Raw genomic sequence first — 22132 nt, 5'->3', positions numbered from 1 at the left:
AGTGTTGCTAATGGGTGACTTCTTACCCCCGTATTATCCAGTTTTGTTTTTTTTTATTTCTCTCTGCAAATACGCTTATTGTGCTTTTAGCATAGATTGTGTAACTTCTTATAAAAATTAAAAAAAAAAAAAAAAAGATTTGAAAAGGCAACACGAAATTTCTCATAAATGTGTCTAACTTTATCGAAAAAAAATTTCTACAAGAGAGTTGAATTAAATTTTTATGAGCGTTTGAATTTAATATTTTTACAACATTTCATATTCACTCGATTTCTCACGTAACGATTTTCTTATTTTGTTGTTATTAAAAAACGAATGACTGTATATACTTTAAAATTTCACTGAATATTTATATTAGTATTTTCTATTTACGATGAAATTTTGAAAATAATTTGACTCTTTTTGAGATGCCTACGGATAATGTCACTTTTCAATTTTTTTAGTTTATTTTTCTATAAATATAAATAAAGTCGTATCTGTTGGGCCAAAAAGTGTAAAAAATTAATACAAGGCTCCTGATATATTGTTACAATAGCATTTGAAAAATATTAAAAATACATATTATGCACAATTCTTTTTCAAAATCATTTAATGATCGAATTTTGACAACATTTATCAAATTGAAAATTGAATAATTAATTCGTTGGTAAAAATGTATAAATTGTTCAACTTTTATATCTAAGGATTGAAATTTAAAACAAGATTTCACGTAAGTAGTTAATTCTGTTTCCGAAAAATCTAAAAAATACATATGCCAACTTTATTTTTATAGTTATTTTAAGCTCAAATTTGGACGAAATTACATATTAACAAACCTGGAATAACTATTTTAGTTATTTTGTTGTGATTCTAAAGTTCTAAAAAAACTTCTTAAACTTCTAAAGTATACTATTATATATCTATGATAGTACCACGATTTGTTGTTGATGTATGCACATGTTATATTTTATTCATTAATTTATTTAGTGTCATTGGATATTTTAATGTACCTATACACAATTTTTTTAACGAATATTTTGACTAACAAAAGTAACTAACAGAAAGATAATATTATTGTCCTGAAGTGATCTAAACCGACAGTAGTTAAACGGTATAACGAAAAATTTTTTTGCTTAGAAAGACATTCATAACAGGTTTACAATATTTATAACCATAACAAAGTAAAATTATGAATCTGTGATTTGTAAACGTTACATGCACCATTCGTTTGTCAATCAGGTGCACTTATCAATACCATTTGCATAACCACTTATAATTCAAATATGTATAAACTTCCAAAAAAATCACAAACATATTTAAAGTAAACTATATCTATAAGCAGAATCCAAACATTTAAGGGAATATTTCCATAAAAAATATCATTATTATAATTACCCACCAAATATGTATACAAAATATAAATAACACTTACCAATTTCGGCTGTAAATAATAAAGATATATTTATAAATTTATTTAATTTAAAATGCTTCAGCACTTAGGGTGCTATTAGAAATAATTATTGTTAATATGAATTAGGTTATACTAAGTACATGAGTTATTTACATTGATACAATTAATTAAATTGTAGTAACAAATAGTGTGATTGAATAATTTTTAATATTTAGACAATTGAAAAGCGTTTTTTTTTTTTTTTAGATTCTGAGTGGAACGATGAATGTATTGATTTTATAATCATGTGTGTTTTTATTTTTTTTTGTGTCTGTGTACACGATAAGTAGTCGAAATAATGCTTTTATTATAAATTTCAATATCTTGTTCGATAGGAAATTGAATATTGTTGGTGCATTGGTGAAGTCAAAATTTAAAATTCCCAGTCATTTTCAAAAGCGTCGTGAAAAACGAAAGAAAAATTAAGAAAAAAAGGGAATGTTCACGCAAAATCGATTTTTCACAAAATCAACTTTGTTTTTTGGTGTAACTTTAAAACAAATGACCGTAGATACATGAAATTTTCATCGGTTATTTATATTTCCATTTTCTATACATGATTACATTTTCAAAATATTTTGATTTGTTTTGAACTGTTTAGGGACATTTTCAGTTTCCAATTTTACTAGTTTTTTTTTTCTATGAATGTCAATAAAACTTTATTTGTTGAGTAAAAATACTTGAAAATTTAGTAAAAGGTTGCTATTATATTGTTTCAAAGGCAGATGAAAAAAAAATGAATAATCCATAGTTGCAATTTTTTTTTTATAAGCATCTAAATTTCAAATATTGACAAAATACGTAAATGACAAAAATTTGCAAATAATTTTTAGTTAGAAATTTATGAAAAATTGTCTTTTTAAATCTAAGATTTGAAAATGTAATACGAAATTCTTTACAAATTTGTCTACCTTTATCGAAAAAAAAATGTGTACAAGAAAGTCATATTAAATTTTGATGAGCGTTTGAATTTAATATTTTTACAACATTTCATATTCACTCGATTTCTCACTTAACGATTTTCTTATTTTGTTGTTATGAAAAAACGAATGACTGTATATACTTTAAAATTTCACTGAATGTTTATATTAGTATATTCTATTTAGGATAAAATTTTGAAAATAATTTGACTCTTTTTGAGATGCCTATGGATAATATCACTTTTCATTTTTTTTAGCTTATTTTTCTATAAATATAAATAAAGTCTGATCTGTTGGGCCAAAAAGTGTAAAAAATTAATACAAGGCTCATTATACATTGTTACTATAGCAGTTGAAAAATATTAAAAATACATTTTATGCACAATTCTTTTACATTATCATTTAATGATCGAATTTTGACAACATTTATCAAATTGAAAATTGAATAATTAATTCGCTAGTAAAAATTTATAAATTGTTCAACTTTTATATCTAAGGATTTAAATTTAAAACAAGATTTCACGTAAGTAGTTAATTCTGTTTCCGAAAAATCTAAAAAATACATATGCCAACTTTATTTTTATAGTTATTTTAAGCTCAAATTTGGACGAAATTACATATTAACAAACCTGGAATAACTATTTTAGTTATTTTGTTGTGATTCTAAAGTTCTAAAAAAACTTCTTAAACTTCTAAAGTATACTATTATATATCTATGATAGTACCACGATTTGTTGTTGATGTATGCACATGTTATATTTTATTCATTAATTTATTTAGTGTCATTGGATATTTTAATGTACCTATACACAATTTTTTTAACGAATATTTTGACTAACAAAAGTAACTAACAGAAAGATAATATTATTGTCCTGAAGTGATCTAAACTGACAGTAGTTAAACGGTATAACGAAAAATTTTTTTGCTTAGAAAGACATTCATAACAGGTTTACAATATTTATAACCATAACAAAGTAAAATTATGAATCTGTGATTTGTAAACGTTACATGCACCATTCGTTTGTCAATCAGGTGCACTTATCAATACCATTTGCATAACCACTTATAATTCAAATATGTATAAACTTCCAAAAAAATCACAAACATATTTAAAGTAAACTATATCTGTAATCAGAATCCAAACATTTAAGGGAACATTTCCATAAAAAATATCATTATTATAAGTACCTACCAAATATGTATAAAAAATAAATAAAGAACACTTACCATTGTCGACTGTAAATAATAAAGATAAATTTATAAATTTATTTAATTTAAAATGTTTCAGCTTACAGGGTGCTATTACAAGTAATTATTTTTAACATGAATTAGGTTATACTAAGTACATGAGTTATTTACATTGATACAATTAAGTAACTTACAGTTACATATAGTGTGATTGAATAATTTTTAATATTTAGACAATTGATAAGTGTTTATTTTTTTTAGAGTCTGAGTGGAACGATGAATGAATTGATTTTATAATGATTTGTATTTTTTTTTTTTTTTGCGTCTGTGTATCTTGTTCGATGGGAAATGGAATATTGTTGGTGCATTGGAGAGATCAAAATTTAAAATTCCCAGTAATTTTTAAAAGCGTTGTGAAAAACAAAAGAAAAATTAAAAAAAAACGGGAATTTTCACGCAAAATCGATACTTGAAACTTCTAAAGTATACTATTTTATATCTATGATAGTACCACGATTTGTTGTTGATGTATGACGCGTTAAGTACCTAATGGATATTTCGATATTTTATTTATTTTTAATTAAATTTTTTATTTAGCATACAAGACGGCCGTGAGCCCAATTTCATATAATATAATATAAAAAATTACAATTATCTGATAACAGTGAAATATAAAGGTACATAAATACTTGGTTAGGTTATGAAATAGAAAAGAAAGGGTCTGAATTGGCAATAGACATACAACGTCGAAGTGGTTCATTTAAACCATAATTTGTGTAGGCGGTAGGTAAATTAAAAGATGTGTGTTGACGAGTGAAGCGTGGAGGGACATTTAAAGGAATTAGAGAGAGAAGGTGCGGTGAGTCAATTTGCCCATGTAAGATTTATGTTTTGTATACAGTTTAATATCTAATAAGTAATTACCTTGAAAACCATAATATTTGTTTACATCATAGCATGTTGGTACTGAAATTATTTGAATTTAGTTCAATTAAGTATTCATTGTTACTTTATTAGTGATACATTTTATTTCTACACATTTTCAAAAAATATTGATGAATTATTAACGCTTTTATTAAAAAAACAAAATTATAAATTATAAATTATACGATGACTTTAGACAATAATAACTTACAAGGATATTATTTCATTCTCTTTCATTTTTAGAAGAACAATTGAGTATAATAACAATCAGGGGTGGACTTACCATTTTTCCACCCCTAGGAATTACAACACTAGCGCCTCGTACATTGTCGTGCTCCTACATGGAGGGGGGGGGGTAATGTTCCATTAAATAAAACAAAACTATAAAAATTGTTCTGTTTAATACTTCTTCTTCTTTGGCCAACTTTTCTTGCCTTATTTTTAAACTGGTGCCCACTCATTTTATTGGGCATGTTTAATCTTTAATATTGTAATTGATGTTTTCTTAAAGTGGTGAGCACACAAGTCTCTATAATCATAATCGATTAGCAGATTTCTGAGCAGTATCATAGATATTTAATCTATGGCAGTATGCACTATGCAGGAGACGGGCGATAGTGCCAGCGTCGCACGTCGTCGCAATGTTTATTATTATTCAGTACTTTATCAAGACATCCATAATTAATTCTAGTTCGGTGGCCCGCGCATGCGCACACTTATTGTGGACCCGCCGGTCATTCCAGTTTATATCAAATAATTAACTTGCTAAGCACTATGCGAGCCATAGACGTATATTGTATGTCTATGGTTCGAGCTTTCCCCCACCTTGTTAGTAGAGTGGTTTTACACAACGGCCTGAGGCAGTATATTCGACTGCCCTGGCTGGCGTTTTGTGCATGCGTCATTCACATTAGGTGTTGTATGTGTTTACGCCGCACACCCGTGTACCTCTCATGCATGAATTACATAGACAACAGCGGCAACTGCCTCGTCGACTGTCGATTTTGAACCTCTGCGGTTGCAGCGCGGCGCGGCGCTCGCCGGTCGCAGGATTAAACTCAAACGGCAAGGTTATTATAGCTTATAAATTAAAACGTTAGTATGACGTGACTACGTGAGCCATTCTCCAGTTTCATGCAAATTGTATACAAAAAAAAAAAATTAATATAAAATATAAATTTAGGTATATATAATTATGAAACTATGAAAAAGTAAAAAGTAAAAATTAACTAAAAAATTGCGCCCCAAAAAATATTGCGCCCTAGGCACGTGCCTTGGTGGCCTATGGGTAAATCCGCCCCTGATAACAATAATAATACTAATAATACTTGTAACACATTATTGGGTAGAGAAAGAAGTGCATTAATTTAATATAGTTTCGTGAACGCCGAACAGGCATAAAACTCAAATAAAAGAGAAAAAACAAATATAATAAATAATAGATACATAATATAAATATATAAAAATGTGTACGTTCCACCGCCTCCTATAATAGTTATAATAACATTAAATTACGGTAGGACAATACCGGCCAAAGTTTATTGAAAATATTTTGATATTAAAATACGATTTAATGCTGCATTCCACCTAGGTTTCAGGGAGTTCCGGGGGATTTCATATCAATAACCGAGACATAGTTATATTATTATATTTATAAATAGCCTTCTATGAATTGTTAAAAATCTGCATCAGGGAAGAGGTAACTAATTTTCACTATGAAATAATACATAATAAATTGTATTCTCGTCGTATTTCTTATGAGGTAGTTTATATAGTATATAATAACGATATATACGATCATTTGTATTAACAGGAATTGTCATTTGACCAACAACCCAATACGTAAAACTCAATAATTAAGAAACAAACACAACGAAAGCATATGCTGAACGTGGATTTTAATTCGGGATTTTAAGATCAGAGCATCGAATTTAAGATCAATAAACACTATATTGAACTAGAACTCTGACAATTGTAGTATTTGAAATTCACAGATACGGCCTGGCTGTATTAGCGGATCAAAATACTATACCTACACAATTCACGTTAAGATCAGTAGCTGATTATCGCGATTAAGCATATAAGATTGTTAGTTAATTGAGTTAATTGTAAGAAAATTATAACCGAGAAATTTGATATTAAGAAACTAAATAAAAGTCAGGCAAAATTGATAAAGACAAAATAACTAAATAGACGGGGAGTAATAAGCAGGTTTCAGCTTAGGAAAGTCGATAGCAGACCAGATCCACACCATTTAACAGATAATGAAAAAAGAGTTATAAGTAAAATCAGGATCTCTTCTTGCTATATTTCAACTAAAAACAGGCGTACCGTTCCAAAATAATATAGAAGCTATATGTGAAAATTGAAGACAAAAGAGTTGTATAAAGAACTCAACATGCAAAATGTAGTTCAATGGCCAGGAATCGAAAGTATTTGCTTTTAAAATATTAAAATATAACACTATAATTTACTAGTTATGTATACTTACATAAATCGTTTAGTTTAATGACTATAAAAAGACACGTTATATTATTCACATATCTCAGTGTTTTAATGATTATATATTTCAGTATATTTAACTCGTAGCATATTCGTGTACGCAAATGCAATAGAAAACAAAGCAAAATAATTAAGTTATTATTTTAGCTAATGCATTGGGGTATTATTACAACACTTAATTTTCCATAATGGATAGAAAATCTAACCAAAATTCATAATAAACAATATGTTTTTTAATTATTTTATGTTAAATTTGTACTAAGTGACATATTGTTAAGAAACAAAGAATACAAATTTAAGATATTTTGTTGCAATATATTTCAAAAATATAATTTGAGGGTACTTGAAATGTAATTACTTTATAATTGCTTATAATTATCTAGAGCCCCTCCTCTCCCACCAGTAGGAAATTTTCCATATTTGAAGCGATTATGATAATTCTAAAATGAATATTTTGAAATATAATTATTATCTTCTATCACTATATCAATTTAATAAAAATATTGTCTTGGACTAAAATAATGATATATTATTGTTCGACGTTCGTACTAATCACTAACTAAGATAACATATATCTTAGTTCGTGGCATGATGTAGAGAAGATAAGGTGACACCACTTGTACATATTCCGGTCGCAAATTTTCTTGGCAGTTTGGTAGTACAAATGTCTCGTCCAGGTAGAGCCAGCATTCGCCCGAATGCCGGTTTTTATATTGTGAATACATTGTTTTAAATGTAAAATATTAAAAAAATGTAAACATTTTTGTCGTTTTTGATACTACTACTTCAAAATAAAAAATATTTACCAAATAAGAATTATTATTAAGTAATTATTCTATTCAATTAGGTACAATTTTAAATAGTTTTATTACATAAGTATTATATTTTAACAACTTAATGTTACACACTTAATAATATGGACCGTATTACAATAGTGGATTACACTTCGATTACGCTTAACACACTGATTTTACCGGCCGAATTCTGTAGTTTAACCTGGGATCAACTATTGCTAATCTAATATTAAAAATAATAAATTTTTTTGTATATTAGTTTTTACAATAATTGAGCAAATGGCATTTCGAGCTTAAATAAATAATTATTATATTAGTAATTTATAAGTATTATTATTAAGTATATTACTATTTTAACTAATAATATTATAATATCTACAATAGATATTATATATTCTCTACATCATGCTTAATATTTAATTTTTTTTTTTATTATATATTATATAGGTATCTATATAAATATAATATTACGATTTTTTATTTGGGTATTTGGGTGTACTTGGGTTCTAAGATACTGGTCTGTAGATATAGTAGGTAGTATATTCGAGCTTTTATTAACAGTTTAAACTCGTATCTTATACCTGATGTATATTTGTTTGTAGATATTACTAATTCCATTTTTGTACATAATATATGTGTCAGTTAATAAATGAACATATTATTATACAATAAATATACATTGTATTTAAATCAAGAAATTTCTACGATATGGCTACATATCATAATATTATAACAAATTGTACATAATAATTGGTATATGATTCCAAAACATTGGTTTATTTTAATAATCTATACAATATAACATAAAATATATTATGTTGGCATCCAGATTATTGACATTTGAACAACAATTAATACACTTAAATAAAATTTAAATGTAAATCTTCAATACGACTCGTATAAAAGTCGGCCTTCGAGCGACGGATGGCATACTCTGGTGTTGAATTCGGAACTACTAAACTGCCGTGATTTTTTGCGTCAATATTGTACTTACCATTGAAAGATACGGGAGTGGTGTAACCTTATCTTCTCTACATCGTGGTTCGTGGTAATATTATATCAAAACGTTATTGTTTATATCATAGAACATGATATAAATTAAAGTTATTGAAATATCTATGTTTACTGAAAAATATTTGAGTTGACCTTTATATATTTTATTTATGTTGAATACAACAGCTATACTACTGGATAATGGTTTTAGAGCATACCTATACAGGGTATACCTATACAGGATGTCCCGTTAGGATATCCCCATTAGTCGTAGAGGAGGACCGGAAAATAACCTTTTTTTGTCATATTATTTCCTTAAAACTAAAAAAAATATTGAAAATCATGAGATAAATGAAAAAAAAATGTTTAAAAGTCAAAATGTTAAATATATTTAATTGTTTCAAAAATAAAAATGAAAATATATTTTAATTTTTTTCCAATAAATACCTATAATTAAATTAAAAACATGTGTAAGCCTTGTATCTGTGAATCTAATGAGAAAACACATTTATGATATATTTATTATCGCAGGAGATATCGCAATGGCTAAATCATCACAGGCCACCTGTGAGATATATGTTTTGTAAAAAGTTTAGTACATAATTACCTTTATAATTATTTGTTATACTATTTGAGATTCTGAGCGAGGAAGCAAGCTTGTGGTTTTACAATGGAGTTTATTTTAATTTTTTTATATATCCTGTATACAAATATCTACCAGAAGGAGTGCTTCGATTTCAACATATAGTACCTTATCTTAGCAAATCGGATCAAGATGGTACTTTAGAAAGGTCATTTTTCGATTTTATCAATAGTTATTTAATGCTACAGGAAAAACCACCGACAAATTACAAAAAACAGCTAAAAATGGGATTTTAATTTCTAACGCTTTGATTATCACCATAGAAACGAATAAAAAATAATAACACCTTTTATAATATAAATTCAACCAACAGGATATAATAAATAATAACAATATCCAGGCTGACAAACTGTCTCCGCTCAGAATCGTTTTTCTTATAGAATGATATTATATCATTGAATTCAAGTTTAATACAATCCTTTAAACATTGACCAACTTAAGTACTACCTACTGTACCTACTGTACAGCATAGCGAAATCCACTTACCTCTTTTAGATTCTGAGCGGAGCGAGGAAGCTATTGTTTTTACAATGGTGTTTATTTTATTTTTTTTTTTTATATCCTGTATACAAAATTTCTTCCAGAAGGAGTGTTTTGATTTCAACATATAGTACCTTATCTTTTAGAAAATTGGATCAAGATGGTACTTTAAAGAGGTCATTTTTCGATTTTCTTAATAGTTATTTAATGCCACGGGAAAAACCACCGGGAAATTACGAAAAAACATAATTTTAATTTCTAACGCTTTGTTTATCACCATAGAAACGAATAAAAAATTATAATATTTTAATATTAATTCAACTTACATGATAAAATAAATAATAACAAAATATAAAATATCTCCAGACTGACAAACCGTCTCCGCTCAGAATCGTTTTTCTTATACAATGATATTATATCATTGAATTCAAGTCTAATACAACCATTATACAATGACCCACTCGTAACCTACTGTACAGCAGAGCGACATCCACTTACCTTTTTTCATTTTGCCACTACCCCATAGATTTGTACAGGTTTTCACTGCAATAATTTGAATTAAGTTAAATTAAGTTTTTATTTCTACTTTATTACTTATACATTTATTTTTCTATAGGTTCACCAGACACAGTAAAAATATTCATGAATTATAAAAGCTTTACAATTTAAAGGAAAAATGTATTGAATAACAATATTATAAATGATGTTATAGTTATAGACAAAAATAACTAACTAGGAACCTATTCCATCTTCTTTCAATATTAATTTTAGGTACTACATAATATAAGATTGGTATAATAAACTGTGAAATAGGCTTAAAATAACACACATTATTATGAAAGGGTACATAATAAAACAAAAGGAAGGTATGTGGAAATATTTTGGTTATTGTAATATTATTACGAGAGTATGTGGTTAATCTACTAATAATATAAATGTCTAAATCCCATAGCTTAGCATAAAATACTTAAAATACGTTAGACCAGATCTAAATAATTTAACAAGTCATGAATAAAGATTTATGAATATGATCAGGATCTTTGCATGCTGTACATAAACTAAAAAAACAGTGTCTGGATCTATAATAATATAGGAGCTATGGGCGGCAAAGAAGACAGGAGAAAAATAAAGAACTCAAAATTTAAAATTAAGTTCAATGATCAGGAATCGAAAGTATTTGATGTGAAAATGGGGCTTAAGACAGAGAAACGTAGTATTTCTTATGTCTTTCAACATTAGGTTAGAACGAATGATACTGATGAAAGAATTAAATTTCAAATTTTAAAATAAAAATAAAAATTGAACAACACACGTGGATGATACAGAGTTAATTAAGAAGTAGAGGTGAAGATTAAAACCTTAGCAGAATCATAGATATTAAGGAACGGAAAGACCATTTGTGCTTATCGTACGGGAACGAACATGAAACTATTTTGGTTATGGTTATAGAGTATTTGTCAGTTAATTATTTTGTTTTAGCTCGGTTAACTGTTAAACCTATATTTGGACTAGCTTTGAATAGTCTGCCTGCGATCTTTGTTACCTCATTAACAATATTGTTGTTCCTAAAATTACAAAGTCTTCTGCAATGCAATAAGAGTATTATAGTATAAAAAGTGTCTCCTTGCTTCAAGCCGGTTTTGCCTTCAAATGCTTCAGACGTCTCCTGTATAAAGCGGACTTTGCAGTATGTCTGTTGGTTACATATTTCAACAAGTTTCAATCGTTTCTTTGGTTTACCTAAATTATTTTTTAAATGTCCAGAGTTGTTACCGGTTAATACAATCCTATATACTTGCTTAAAGTCCACAAATATAATATGGAAATCTTTTATATACTCGACTAATCATAAATATATGATTCGTTGTAGACATTCTTCTTTTAAATCCAGTTTGATATACTGCTAATATGTCTCCTGCATAAACTTGTAATCTTCTAAGTAATGTCATTGATAGTATTTTGTAACCTGCGTCTAACAGGGAAATTCTTTGGTAATCCGATATCATCACAATGTCTCATTTCTTGAAAATTGGACAAATTATTACACTTTCCAATAATTTGGGATCCTTTGTGTCATATTTCTATAATTTGAGATTGTACTTCTGGGATAATGTCTTTTCCAGTCATTTTAAATAACTCCGAATTCATATCATCTCCTCTTGGAGCTTTATTATTCAGGTTTGTGATGTTATCTTCAATATAGTCTAGGACGGGTTCCTTGCATTCTGGTTCAGTCATAATATGATACATCAGTTCTTCACATTTGGTTTTAGTGCTGTTATTTGTCTGACTCGTAATAAGTAGTGTCCAAATGTTTTCTAAAATGTTGTACTAATATATCTCTTTGTTTTTAAAGTAGATCATTATGGTCATTTTTTAAAAATGAGTGTTTTTGGTTTAATATCTTGTTTATGGCGTTTTCAGTGTTTAAAAACTTCTTTGGATTATTCCTATCTTTCTCAAATTCTTCAAATGATTTCTTCTCATACAATATATTATGTTGTCTTATAATTGTCTTATCTGTTAGCTCCTTAAATTTTTATAATTCACATTTTTTTTTTTTTGGGATTAGTTGAGTATCATTTGCATGTGAGATTCGTTACGTTTCTATTGCTTCCATACTCTCATTATTTAACCTGCCATTATTTTTTTTTTTATTATAAATTGGTTTTGCTTTGAGATTATTTTCGGACTAAATATCGTTCATTATATTTGTCAGTTTTGATTCATTGCTAAAATTTCCATTTTCCATCGTTCCCTTTGTACTTCGGAGTTCTCCAGTTATTAATTTCTTATATCGTAAAAATAGCAAAGATATTTTTATTTTTGGAAATGTGTGTTTGTTTATAACGATACCACAGACATAACGATAACTATGAGACGATATTCATTATCATTGTATACACTATGATGGCTTTCCTTTCTAATTATAGGTCTAATAGGTCTATATATATATTTTCTCGTCCTATATTTTTCTTCATGTCCCCATTATTATTCTAATAGAGCGTCGGTGTTGTGAACTATAAGCTCGTTCAAGCTCATCATAAACAATGCCCTTAATTTCTCTATTTTTTTCTTTCCATAAGTTCATGGCAACTGGAAATTATTTTATATTCACTACCTAGTTTATGAATACAGCATTTTTGACGTTTGCTAACAATCTGTTATTTATCATATAAATCTGACTCCAAATGCTTGTCTATATGTATAACTTCCACTATAAAGGTTTGTTCTCTCGTTTTGTTTAGTACTACCTTCTCTGGCCTACACATTTCCTGTTGAACTACGATATTTAAATTATTCATTGTTGTCTCATTTATAACTACTTTCTTTGACACTTATTTAAAAAGTGTTCCAACATGTACCAATTCGTAAATTCCTAATTATTTTCTTGTTTTCATTTCCAGGTTGTGAATCCTTTACGTGCGGTGTCTGACGTTTAAATTGAAGTTTCTAAACAAAAAAGTGCTTTATACTTATGGGTTATTGCCCATCGAAAATCCTCATTAATAAGGGTCTGAAATTTTTTTGTAGGTACTTCAGTTAATGAATCAATTACTTTTCAGAGGTGTTTCTAGACTTTCAGGCTACACTTTTACTACGGTGGCTAAGGTAAGTGAATTTGACACACCCGTTACCGAATATGGTTATCACATGCATTATAAATTATTTAAATATAACACTATAAATAAATAGTAGTGTATACTTACATAAATCTTTCAGAATTAGTTTGCTTCCTATAAAAAGGTACATTACATAAACCTCAGTATTTTACTGATTTTAGATTTCAAATGAATCGTTATATAATTGTATTAATAAATATAATGTGAAATTAAATAAAAATATATAAATTATTATTTTAGCCTAATGCAATGAAGTATGCATATAACACTTAATTGTTCGTAATGGATAGAAAATCTATTCTAAATAGTCAATCTAAAAGATAAATTTAGTTATGAATTATTACTCAATTACTTTAAGGGTTATATTATAAACATAAGTCAGTAACAAAAATCGATTAAAATTCTTGTAGTTGACAAATCACATGGGTAATACCTGGTCTAGACTTATAATATGAACCTAACAACTTTATTTTAAATAGTAATTTTTTTGAAAATGATAATATTTACTACGTTAATTTTGTATCAATTGTATAATCTGACAATGTTCAATTTAAAAATTATTTATAACTAGTCCTTTGGTACAAAATATTTATATGAACTGACTAGTGTTGCGAATCAGCTCATAGAATACACATTTTTTACCTTAGAGAAAAGCCAATAAGGTTTAGATTTAGTAAACATACGTACAAATAATTTTAAAATTTAAAATTACAAGAAATTCATACAAAAATAGCTGAATAATTTAATTGTTAAAATATAAAACGTTGTGACTATCCTCCAATAGGCATAACGTAAGACTCGAACCTATAAATCGAGTGGGCCACTACTAAAAGTATACTTATCACCTATTTACTTATTATAAATGCGTGAATAGACCTTTAATTGTATATTTTTTTTTTACAATATTTTAATTATAATAAATTATACTAGCATATTTTCTAATAATATTTTATATAAAATATATAAAAAGTAATAACTAGAGGTGGGTGGAACTAAAAAATTATGGTCTCGAACCGAACGTTAATATGTGAAACCAAACTCAAATCTACTTTTTAGTGTGATGTCGAATTCAAACGGAGCATTTTATTCAATAACGAACCACGCTGGTACCATATATTTCATAAATAAACTGAACCCAAAATAAACTTTTGAATAAATTGGCAAATGAAAGCTTTATAGTCATATGATCAGTGTTGGGAAATATCTAGATAAGTAGATAAAAATGATTTATCTTTTACCTTATATAGATAATTTTCAGCTCGATTATATTTATCTTCATCTTGATAATATTCAAGTTATCTATGTGTACCTAATATATATATATATATATATATATATATATATATACCTATCTATATCTACAATGTAGATTCTACATAATTTATTTTACTGAACAAAATATAATTTCGAAAATTAATAATATTATTCATATTATTAACACTATTAACTCTGCCACCTACGTATAGTGGATTGGCCTGAATATATAAAATATTTTGAAAATAAAATTAACTGAATAGATTCTATACTGAAAAATTATGGTAAATTTATCAATATCATAAAGTCAGCATCAAAAAAAACCAATACCCAGAAAACAAAGACAAAGTTATACCTCTTGCTGGACAAAGAAATGTGAACAATTATTACATGAATTTGAATGGAGTGCAAATGAGATCATTACCAATGAACTCATTGTCCTACTTGACGTACAGAGAAAAATATGATTACTGGATATGGACGAAATAATCACTTAAGGTAGGAACATTTTGTCACTTGTGAGAAAACTGGGTGCAGCTAAAACCCCATGGAAAATTGCAAAGTATCACAATGCTCAGTTTTGTGCATACTTTATAAGGCAACAAATATAAAACCTAAGAACCACGAGAAGATTAAGATGAATGTCAAAGACAATGAGGAACAAAATACATTCTCCAAAAAAGTCCTAGGTATTTACTATAAAAACGTCAACGAACCGAATCTCATACGATATGATATCTAAGGATATAATGAAGGAGACGTACAGTGTGATTAGAATAACCCCTTAGGCTCAGGGTCAGTTGATCAAGTCAGTGATTTCTATTGACCATAAGCTAGGAGGTATATATATTCAACGTGTCAGCCAGGTACACGATTTAGGCACTTTATTTGTACAATCTTTTAATTGTAGCCCTCATATTGATCTTATGAATAGTAACGCCTTTCGTGTTTTAGGTTTTGTCAGACGCCACTCAATCAACTTTAGTTCTGAAAATTGTCTTTTGACTCTCTATAAAGCATTAGTCCGTATCAGTTTTCAATTACATTTCACGATAATATAAAATTTAGTTTTTACAAAGTGCTTCGTAGGATCAATAGACAATATTCTGGCTAGTTCAAATTTTTTTCCAGATTCAAAATCCGGCAACGTTAACTGACTTTAATTTCGTCAATACTTTAGGTCTTTTCAGCTAAAATTGACGGAAGTAGAGAGGCCCCTCAATAATTTAGTTTTATAAAAATATCAGTCATATAACATTAGTATAATACAGTAAAACTTCCCTTAACGGTCAACTCTATGTAACGGTCAATTTTTGTTGGTCCCGTCGAGTGTTATCCTAGTGTTGATCTACCTCTGTAAGACGGGAATCTCTAAATAGCGGTCATTATTTAAAGTCCTTTTGATGACCGTTATATGGAAGTTCTACTGTAGTATGCTTTCATTAAATAAAAAAATTAACCCAGTTTTAGTGGTACAACATACTTTTGTCTTTAATCTTAGCCACTGTAAAAGGTTAGATCTTAAATTAATAACGGTGAATATTTACATTATATTTATATAATATTATGTTGCGTAGAGGTGTCGGGGTAAGAGATATTTCAGTCAAGATCAACTGTTTTCAAACGAGCTGCAGGTGAGGTGTAGGGTAAAATTCACCCAAAACTAAATTATTTTCCCGGACAATCCACACATACTATTTATTGTTACGCCTCTATCCAAATTATGAAAATCAACTGTTATTGTCGTCCTTAGTATCTAGATTTGCAAAATGTTTCATAGAATATAGCACAGAAGTAACCAAACTAACACCTAATAATTGATGTATTAGACAAAACGTATCGATAAATTCGAGTATAATAATTTGGTTTGGACATGGACTTATCCGACCATTGCGTATAAGTACAGTTCAAATACAGTTCACAATAATAGAAATTGTAGTCTTTATAAAGTGCTTCGTAGGATCTATAGGCAATATTCTGACTAGTTCAAATTTTTTTTCAGAATCAAAATCGGACAACGTTAACTAACTTTAATTTTGTCAATACTTAAGGTCTTTTCAGCTAAAATTGACGAAAGTAGCGAGATTCCTTAATAATTTAGTTTTATAAAAAAAAATAGTCATATAACATTAGTATAATAGTATGCTATCATTAATTAACAAAATTAATACAGTTTTAGTGGCACAACATACGTTCTTTGAATATATCTTCAACTGTAAAAGGTTAGATTATTAAATAATAACAGTGAATATTTATAGTATATGTATATAATATTATATTGCGTGGAAATGGCGGGATATGAGTTTTTCAATCACGGGCAACTATCGTAAAACAAGGTGAGGGATAAAATTCCACCAAAACTAAATTATACAAAGAGTGAAAGTTTTCTGCCCTATATGTTCAGCAATTTTGGAGCCATTGCTATACAAACACAGAAAGTTAAAATTTGTCCCGCGAAAAACAGATTCTGCTATGTTGTACATTTGTAAGACGGAGACAACACATGCGGTTGTGGCGTTATCTTGAATAAAAAAGAACAAGAGTAACAGATCCAGGAGATTTGCATCCTATTTCTTTTGGATATGTATTTTATATATTATTATTTTAGTATCGAGGTCGATCAGTTGGATGAGTGATGGCTGTACTAGCATTGGCACAAATAGGAGGGGCTTTACCACCCCAAAAATGTCCATAGTATTATCAAAGTAAGGCTTTAGCCACCCCCCCCCCCTCCCCCCCAATCAAAACGCTATTTGTGCCTATGTCTACTAGACACCGTTGCGGTGCACAAACACAGCTAACAGTTCCCAGCTACAGTAAGTACTGGTTTTTGGTTTAGATGTATGATCAGCAGGTCTGTATCTTACTTCACTAGGTAACAATTTAGTTTTGTAAAAAAGTAAATCTTATAACATTAGTATTCCTTCATTAGTTAACAAAATTAACACAGTTTTGGTGGCACAACATACCTGAAGCCAACATTCCGACTTTCAATTGTTTACCTGTAAAATGTTAGGTCATAAGGGAATAAGAATGAATATAATTTTATCAATTGCAAATTATTTTATAAATTATTATCTATTAACATAATGGTTCTTAATATCATGTATCATGTATGATTCATAAATATTGGTGATTGTCCTTATACTTTATATGTCCCAATATTCTGGTTTAATGGTAAATGTTGTGCACTGCTCAAGATTTTATTTCGCTTCTTTGTTATACCTATCTAATTATCTAAATCTACATTCGAATACCATTTTTTAGATTTTACATATTATCTGTATAATTTAAATTGTTTAATATGTTAGTGTTATTGTTTTTATTATAATTTACATCTTCAAGAAATAATCTCACATACTTAATTAAGATTTAACAAAGAAAATGTACTCTAAGGGTTCGGATCTTAAATGTCTACTTTTATCTACAATTGGACATTGAAACTATACTGGACGAAATAATTAATATTATTATAAAATCTTGAAATCTCACATCGAAAAAAATAATATACATTTAATTAAAAAAAATTATAAAATAAAATTAGAAAGTTTATTGTTATTAATAATAACAAATTATATAGAACTTAGTTCAACCCATTTTAAATAAAGAGACTTTTATTTTAAAAATAAATAATTCAAACTTTTTTCATATATTATTACAGTGGTAAAAAAATTGCAAATCATTAACATAAGTAAGACTTGAAATAACTGACAATTTAAGTGCTATGATTTTATTGTTTCAAAGGGAAATTAAATTGTAACGCAAATTCACAACACAGGGAAAAACACAAAATTTACTTACTGTCTTGTTGAAATTGTTCTTCGTCTAATTTATTATTAAATAAAAAAAAGTTTTATGTGTTATTAATGTGTATTATATTAAATGGCTTAACAATACTGTTAAACAAATGAAAACAAATCAAAGATATTTATCAATTATGTAGTCTGCATAATTAAAGCAATAAGTAAATGTTACATAAATAGACTTAGTTACACAGATAAATACTAATTATTTGATATTACAATATTTTAGCAGAAATGTCATATAGTTCACGAAGACGAAGAACTCTTGATTGATCGTCTTTTCGTAGGTACCAAAATATCAGCTTCATTTGTCCAAACATATTTATATGACATTCCATTTGTATAATAAATATTTTCTAGTTTTCATAATATGTTCATTAACATTTCATATTCTAATAGAACTATACCAGACTTTATTAATTTGATTTGGAAAAAAATAATGATTTTTCTTACGGTCTGCGATAAGGTTTCATGATAAGGTTTAATTTTATAATATACAATTAAAAATGTATTAAAATTTTAAGAATTTATTGGGATCGAGATAAAGAAAACTATCATTATTTTATCAATTGCAAATTATTATATTAATTATTATCTATTAACGTAATGGTTCATAATATCATGTATCATGTATCATGTATGATTTATAATTATTGGTGACTGTTCGTAAACTTTCTCTGTCCCGATTTTCTAGTTGAAAGGTAAATGTTGTGCACTGCCTTGAGATTTTATTTCTCTTCGTTGTTATACCTATCTAACTATCTAAATCTACTTTTTAATACTATTTTTTCAAATATTATATATTCATTGTATAATTTAAATTGTTTTATATGTTAGTGTTATTGTTTTTATTATAATTTACATCTTCAAGAAATAATCTCACATACTTAAATTCAGACCTAACAAACAACATGTACTCTAAGGTTTCGGATCTTAAATGTCTATTTTTATCTACAATTAGACATTGAAGCTATACTGGACGAAATAATTTATATTTTAATATAATCTTGAAATCCCACACAGAACAAAATAGTATACATTTAATTCAAAAAAGTAATAAAATAAAATTAGAGAGTTTATTGTTATTAATAATAACAAACTATATAGAATTTAGTTCAACTCATTTCAAATAATTTAATAATGGGACTTTTATTTTAAAAATAAATAATTCAAACCTTTTTCATATATTATTACAGTGGTAAAAAAATTGCAAATCATTAACATAAGTAAGACTTGAAATAACTAACAATTTAAGTGCTATGGTTTTATTGTTTCGAAGGGAAATTAAATTGTAACGCAAATTCGCAACACAGTAAAAACACAAAAGTTACATACCTATAATTCCATTTTCGTCTTCACATAATTTATTATTAAATAAAAAAAGGTTAATGCGTGATTAATGTATACATAATATATCAATTGCCTAACAATACTGTTAAACATATTATGTAAACAAGTTACAGACATTTAAGTTATATTTATCACGTATAAGACATTAGAAGTAATATTTAGTTCTCAACATACTAACCATTTGCAATATATATAACTACTTATATATTACAAGTTTAAGATTTTATTAGGATTGAGATAAAAAAAAACCCTGGTCATTTTATCAATTGCAAATTATTATGTTAATTAATCTATTATGATTCTTATCATGTAGGTATCTAATCACTCAATATAGAAAATGTCTAGTGTTTTGAAGATAAAAATTATAAATATTTTAACAGGTAAGTATGTTCAATATCTAGATTTGACAAGCCTGGGCAAGTTAATGATAATTTTTAACTGAGTTATGTTAAGTTAATGAAAAACATTTTAAAAAGTTTAAAGTTAACAGCTACATTTTTTTTTCTACTCAGTTAAGTTAAAAGTTATATGAATATTTTCAATTAAGTTATTATTTTTTTTATAATACCTATATAATAATAAATACTTAGTAATATAGTTTAAAATAATAAAAATCATAAATATTATTGAACACAGGAATTAGCCAATAGATTCTCCATACAAAGGTACTGAATTAATAGAATTATGTAGTAGCCAGTATGTACGAAAAGCATACGCAATTGAAAATGCCGAAACAAATACAATCTTTTGATTTATTAAGACAGATATGTATTATAAATATTACACAGACCAAGTCACCAGTTAGTGTAGTCAGAATGTATTGAGAGAATTAAAAATTAAAAATTCTATAATTTAATCAAAAAAAAAAATAAATAAACGTATTTCACTGGAAACCATAGGCGAAAATAGCGTTTGGGATTTGGGGGGGGGGGGAGGCAAAAGCCTTACTTTGATAATATTGAATAAGCTTAAAACAAAATGTAGGAAATATTTGGGTGGCTATAGACATCTTTGGGAGGGCTTAGCCTCTAAAGCCCCCCCCCCTATTTGCGCCTATGCTGGACACTGATAAACACACGTCATAGTTACACAAAAACTGAAAGACGGTATTATAAATCTTGCGTGCTGAGAGAGCCGAGAACGAAAATAAGTGAATCCATGTGGGCTATGAGTATTTTGTCTACTGACAATATTGACTGTTTATAAATATAAACATTTAAAATATAAATATACATGAGCATAACTCAGTAAGTTTTAATTAAAAAATTATCTATTTATGCCAAAAATATTTTACAATATGTTCTTGAGAATTGTCCCTTTTTAATTTGTATATCCATACTACTATATAAAATTAGGTCGCTTTTTTTTGTTCGGATAAAAGTTGTCCCGTGCAAAACAAGTTTTCCTTAAGTTGTACATTTGTAAGACGGAGACAACACATGTGGTTGTGACGTTCTCTTGAATAAAAAAGAAACAAGAGTAACAGATCCAGGAGATTTGCATCCTATTTCTTTTGGAAAAAGACCATACATACGTATTTTATATATTATTTTTTTAGTATCGAGGTCGATCAGTTGGATGAGTGATGGCTGTACTAGCATCGGCACAAATAGGTAGGGGCTTTACCACCCCAAAAATGTCCATAGTATTATCAAAGTAAGGCTTTAGCCCCCCCCCCCCCCTCACAAACGCTATTTGTGCTTATGTGTACTAGACACCGTTGCGGTGCACAAACACAGCTAACAGTTCCCAGCTACAGTAAGTACTGGTTTTTGGTTTTGATGTATGATCAGCAGGTCTGTATCTTACTTCACTAGGTAACAATTCAGTTTTGTAAAAAAAGTAAATCTTATAACATTAGTATTCCTTCATTAGTTAACAAAATTAACACAGTTTTGGTGGCACAACATACCTGAAGCCAACATTCCGACTTTTAATTGTTTAGCTGTAAAATGTTAGGTCATAAGGGAATAAGAATGAATATAATTTTATCAATTGCAAATTATTTTATAAATTATTATCTATTAACATAATGGTTCTTAATATCATGTATCATGTATGATTTATAAATATTGGTGATTGTCCTTATACTTTATATGTCCCAATATTCTGGTTTAATGGTAAATGTTGTGCACTGCTCAAGATTTTATTTCGCTTCTTTGTTATACCTATCTAATTATCTAAATCTACATTCGAATACCATTTTTTAGATTTTACATATTATCTGTA

At 27.7% G+C, this 22132-nt stretch overlaps 1 protein-coding gene across 1 annotated transcript; it reads right to left on the bottom strand.

Annotated features, from left to right (window-relative positions):
- Nucleotides 1–3235: 3235 nt before the first annotated feature.
- Nucleotides 3236–19906, bottom strand: LOC107883720 (the record flags this gene model as incomplete). The annotated part of the gene is given in 10 exon segments (XM_029489668.1): nt 3236–3585; nt 4462–4503; nt 6953–6973; nt 10372–10416; nt 13584–13610; nt 16234–16254; nt 16943–16963; nt 17720–17752; nt 18552–18575; nt 19889–19906. Coding segments are annotated over 10 exon segments (425 nt in total), but the record flags the coding sequence as incomplete, so codon positions are not given.
- Nucleotides 19907–22132: the final 2226 nt, after the last annotated feature.

This window comes from Acyrthosiphon pisum, chromosome A2, assembly GCF_005508785.2.
Source record: "Acyrthosiphon pisum isolate AL4f chromosome A2, pea_aphid_22Mar2018_4r6ur, whole genome shotgun sequence".
NCBI classification, from domain to species: Eukaryota; Metazoa; Arthropoda; class Insecta; order Hemiptera; family Aphididae; genus Acyrthosiphon; species Acyrthosiphon pisum.
Note: the sequence above shows the minus strand (reverse complement) of the source record. Positions and strands in the feature narration are given on the sequence as shown.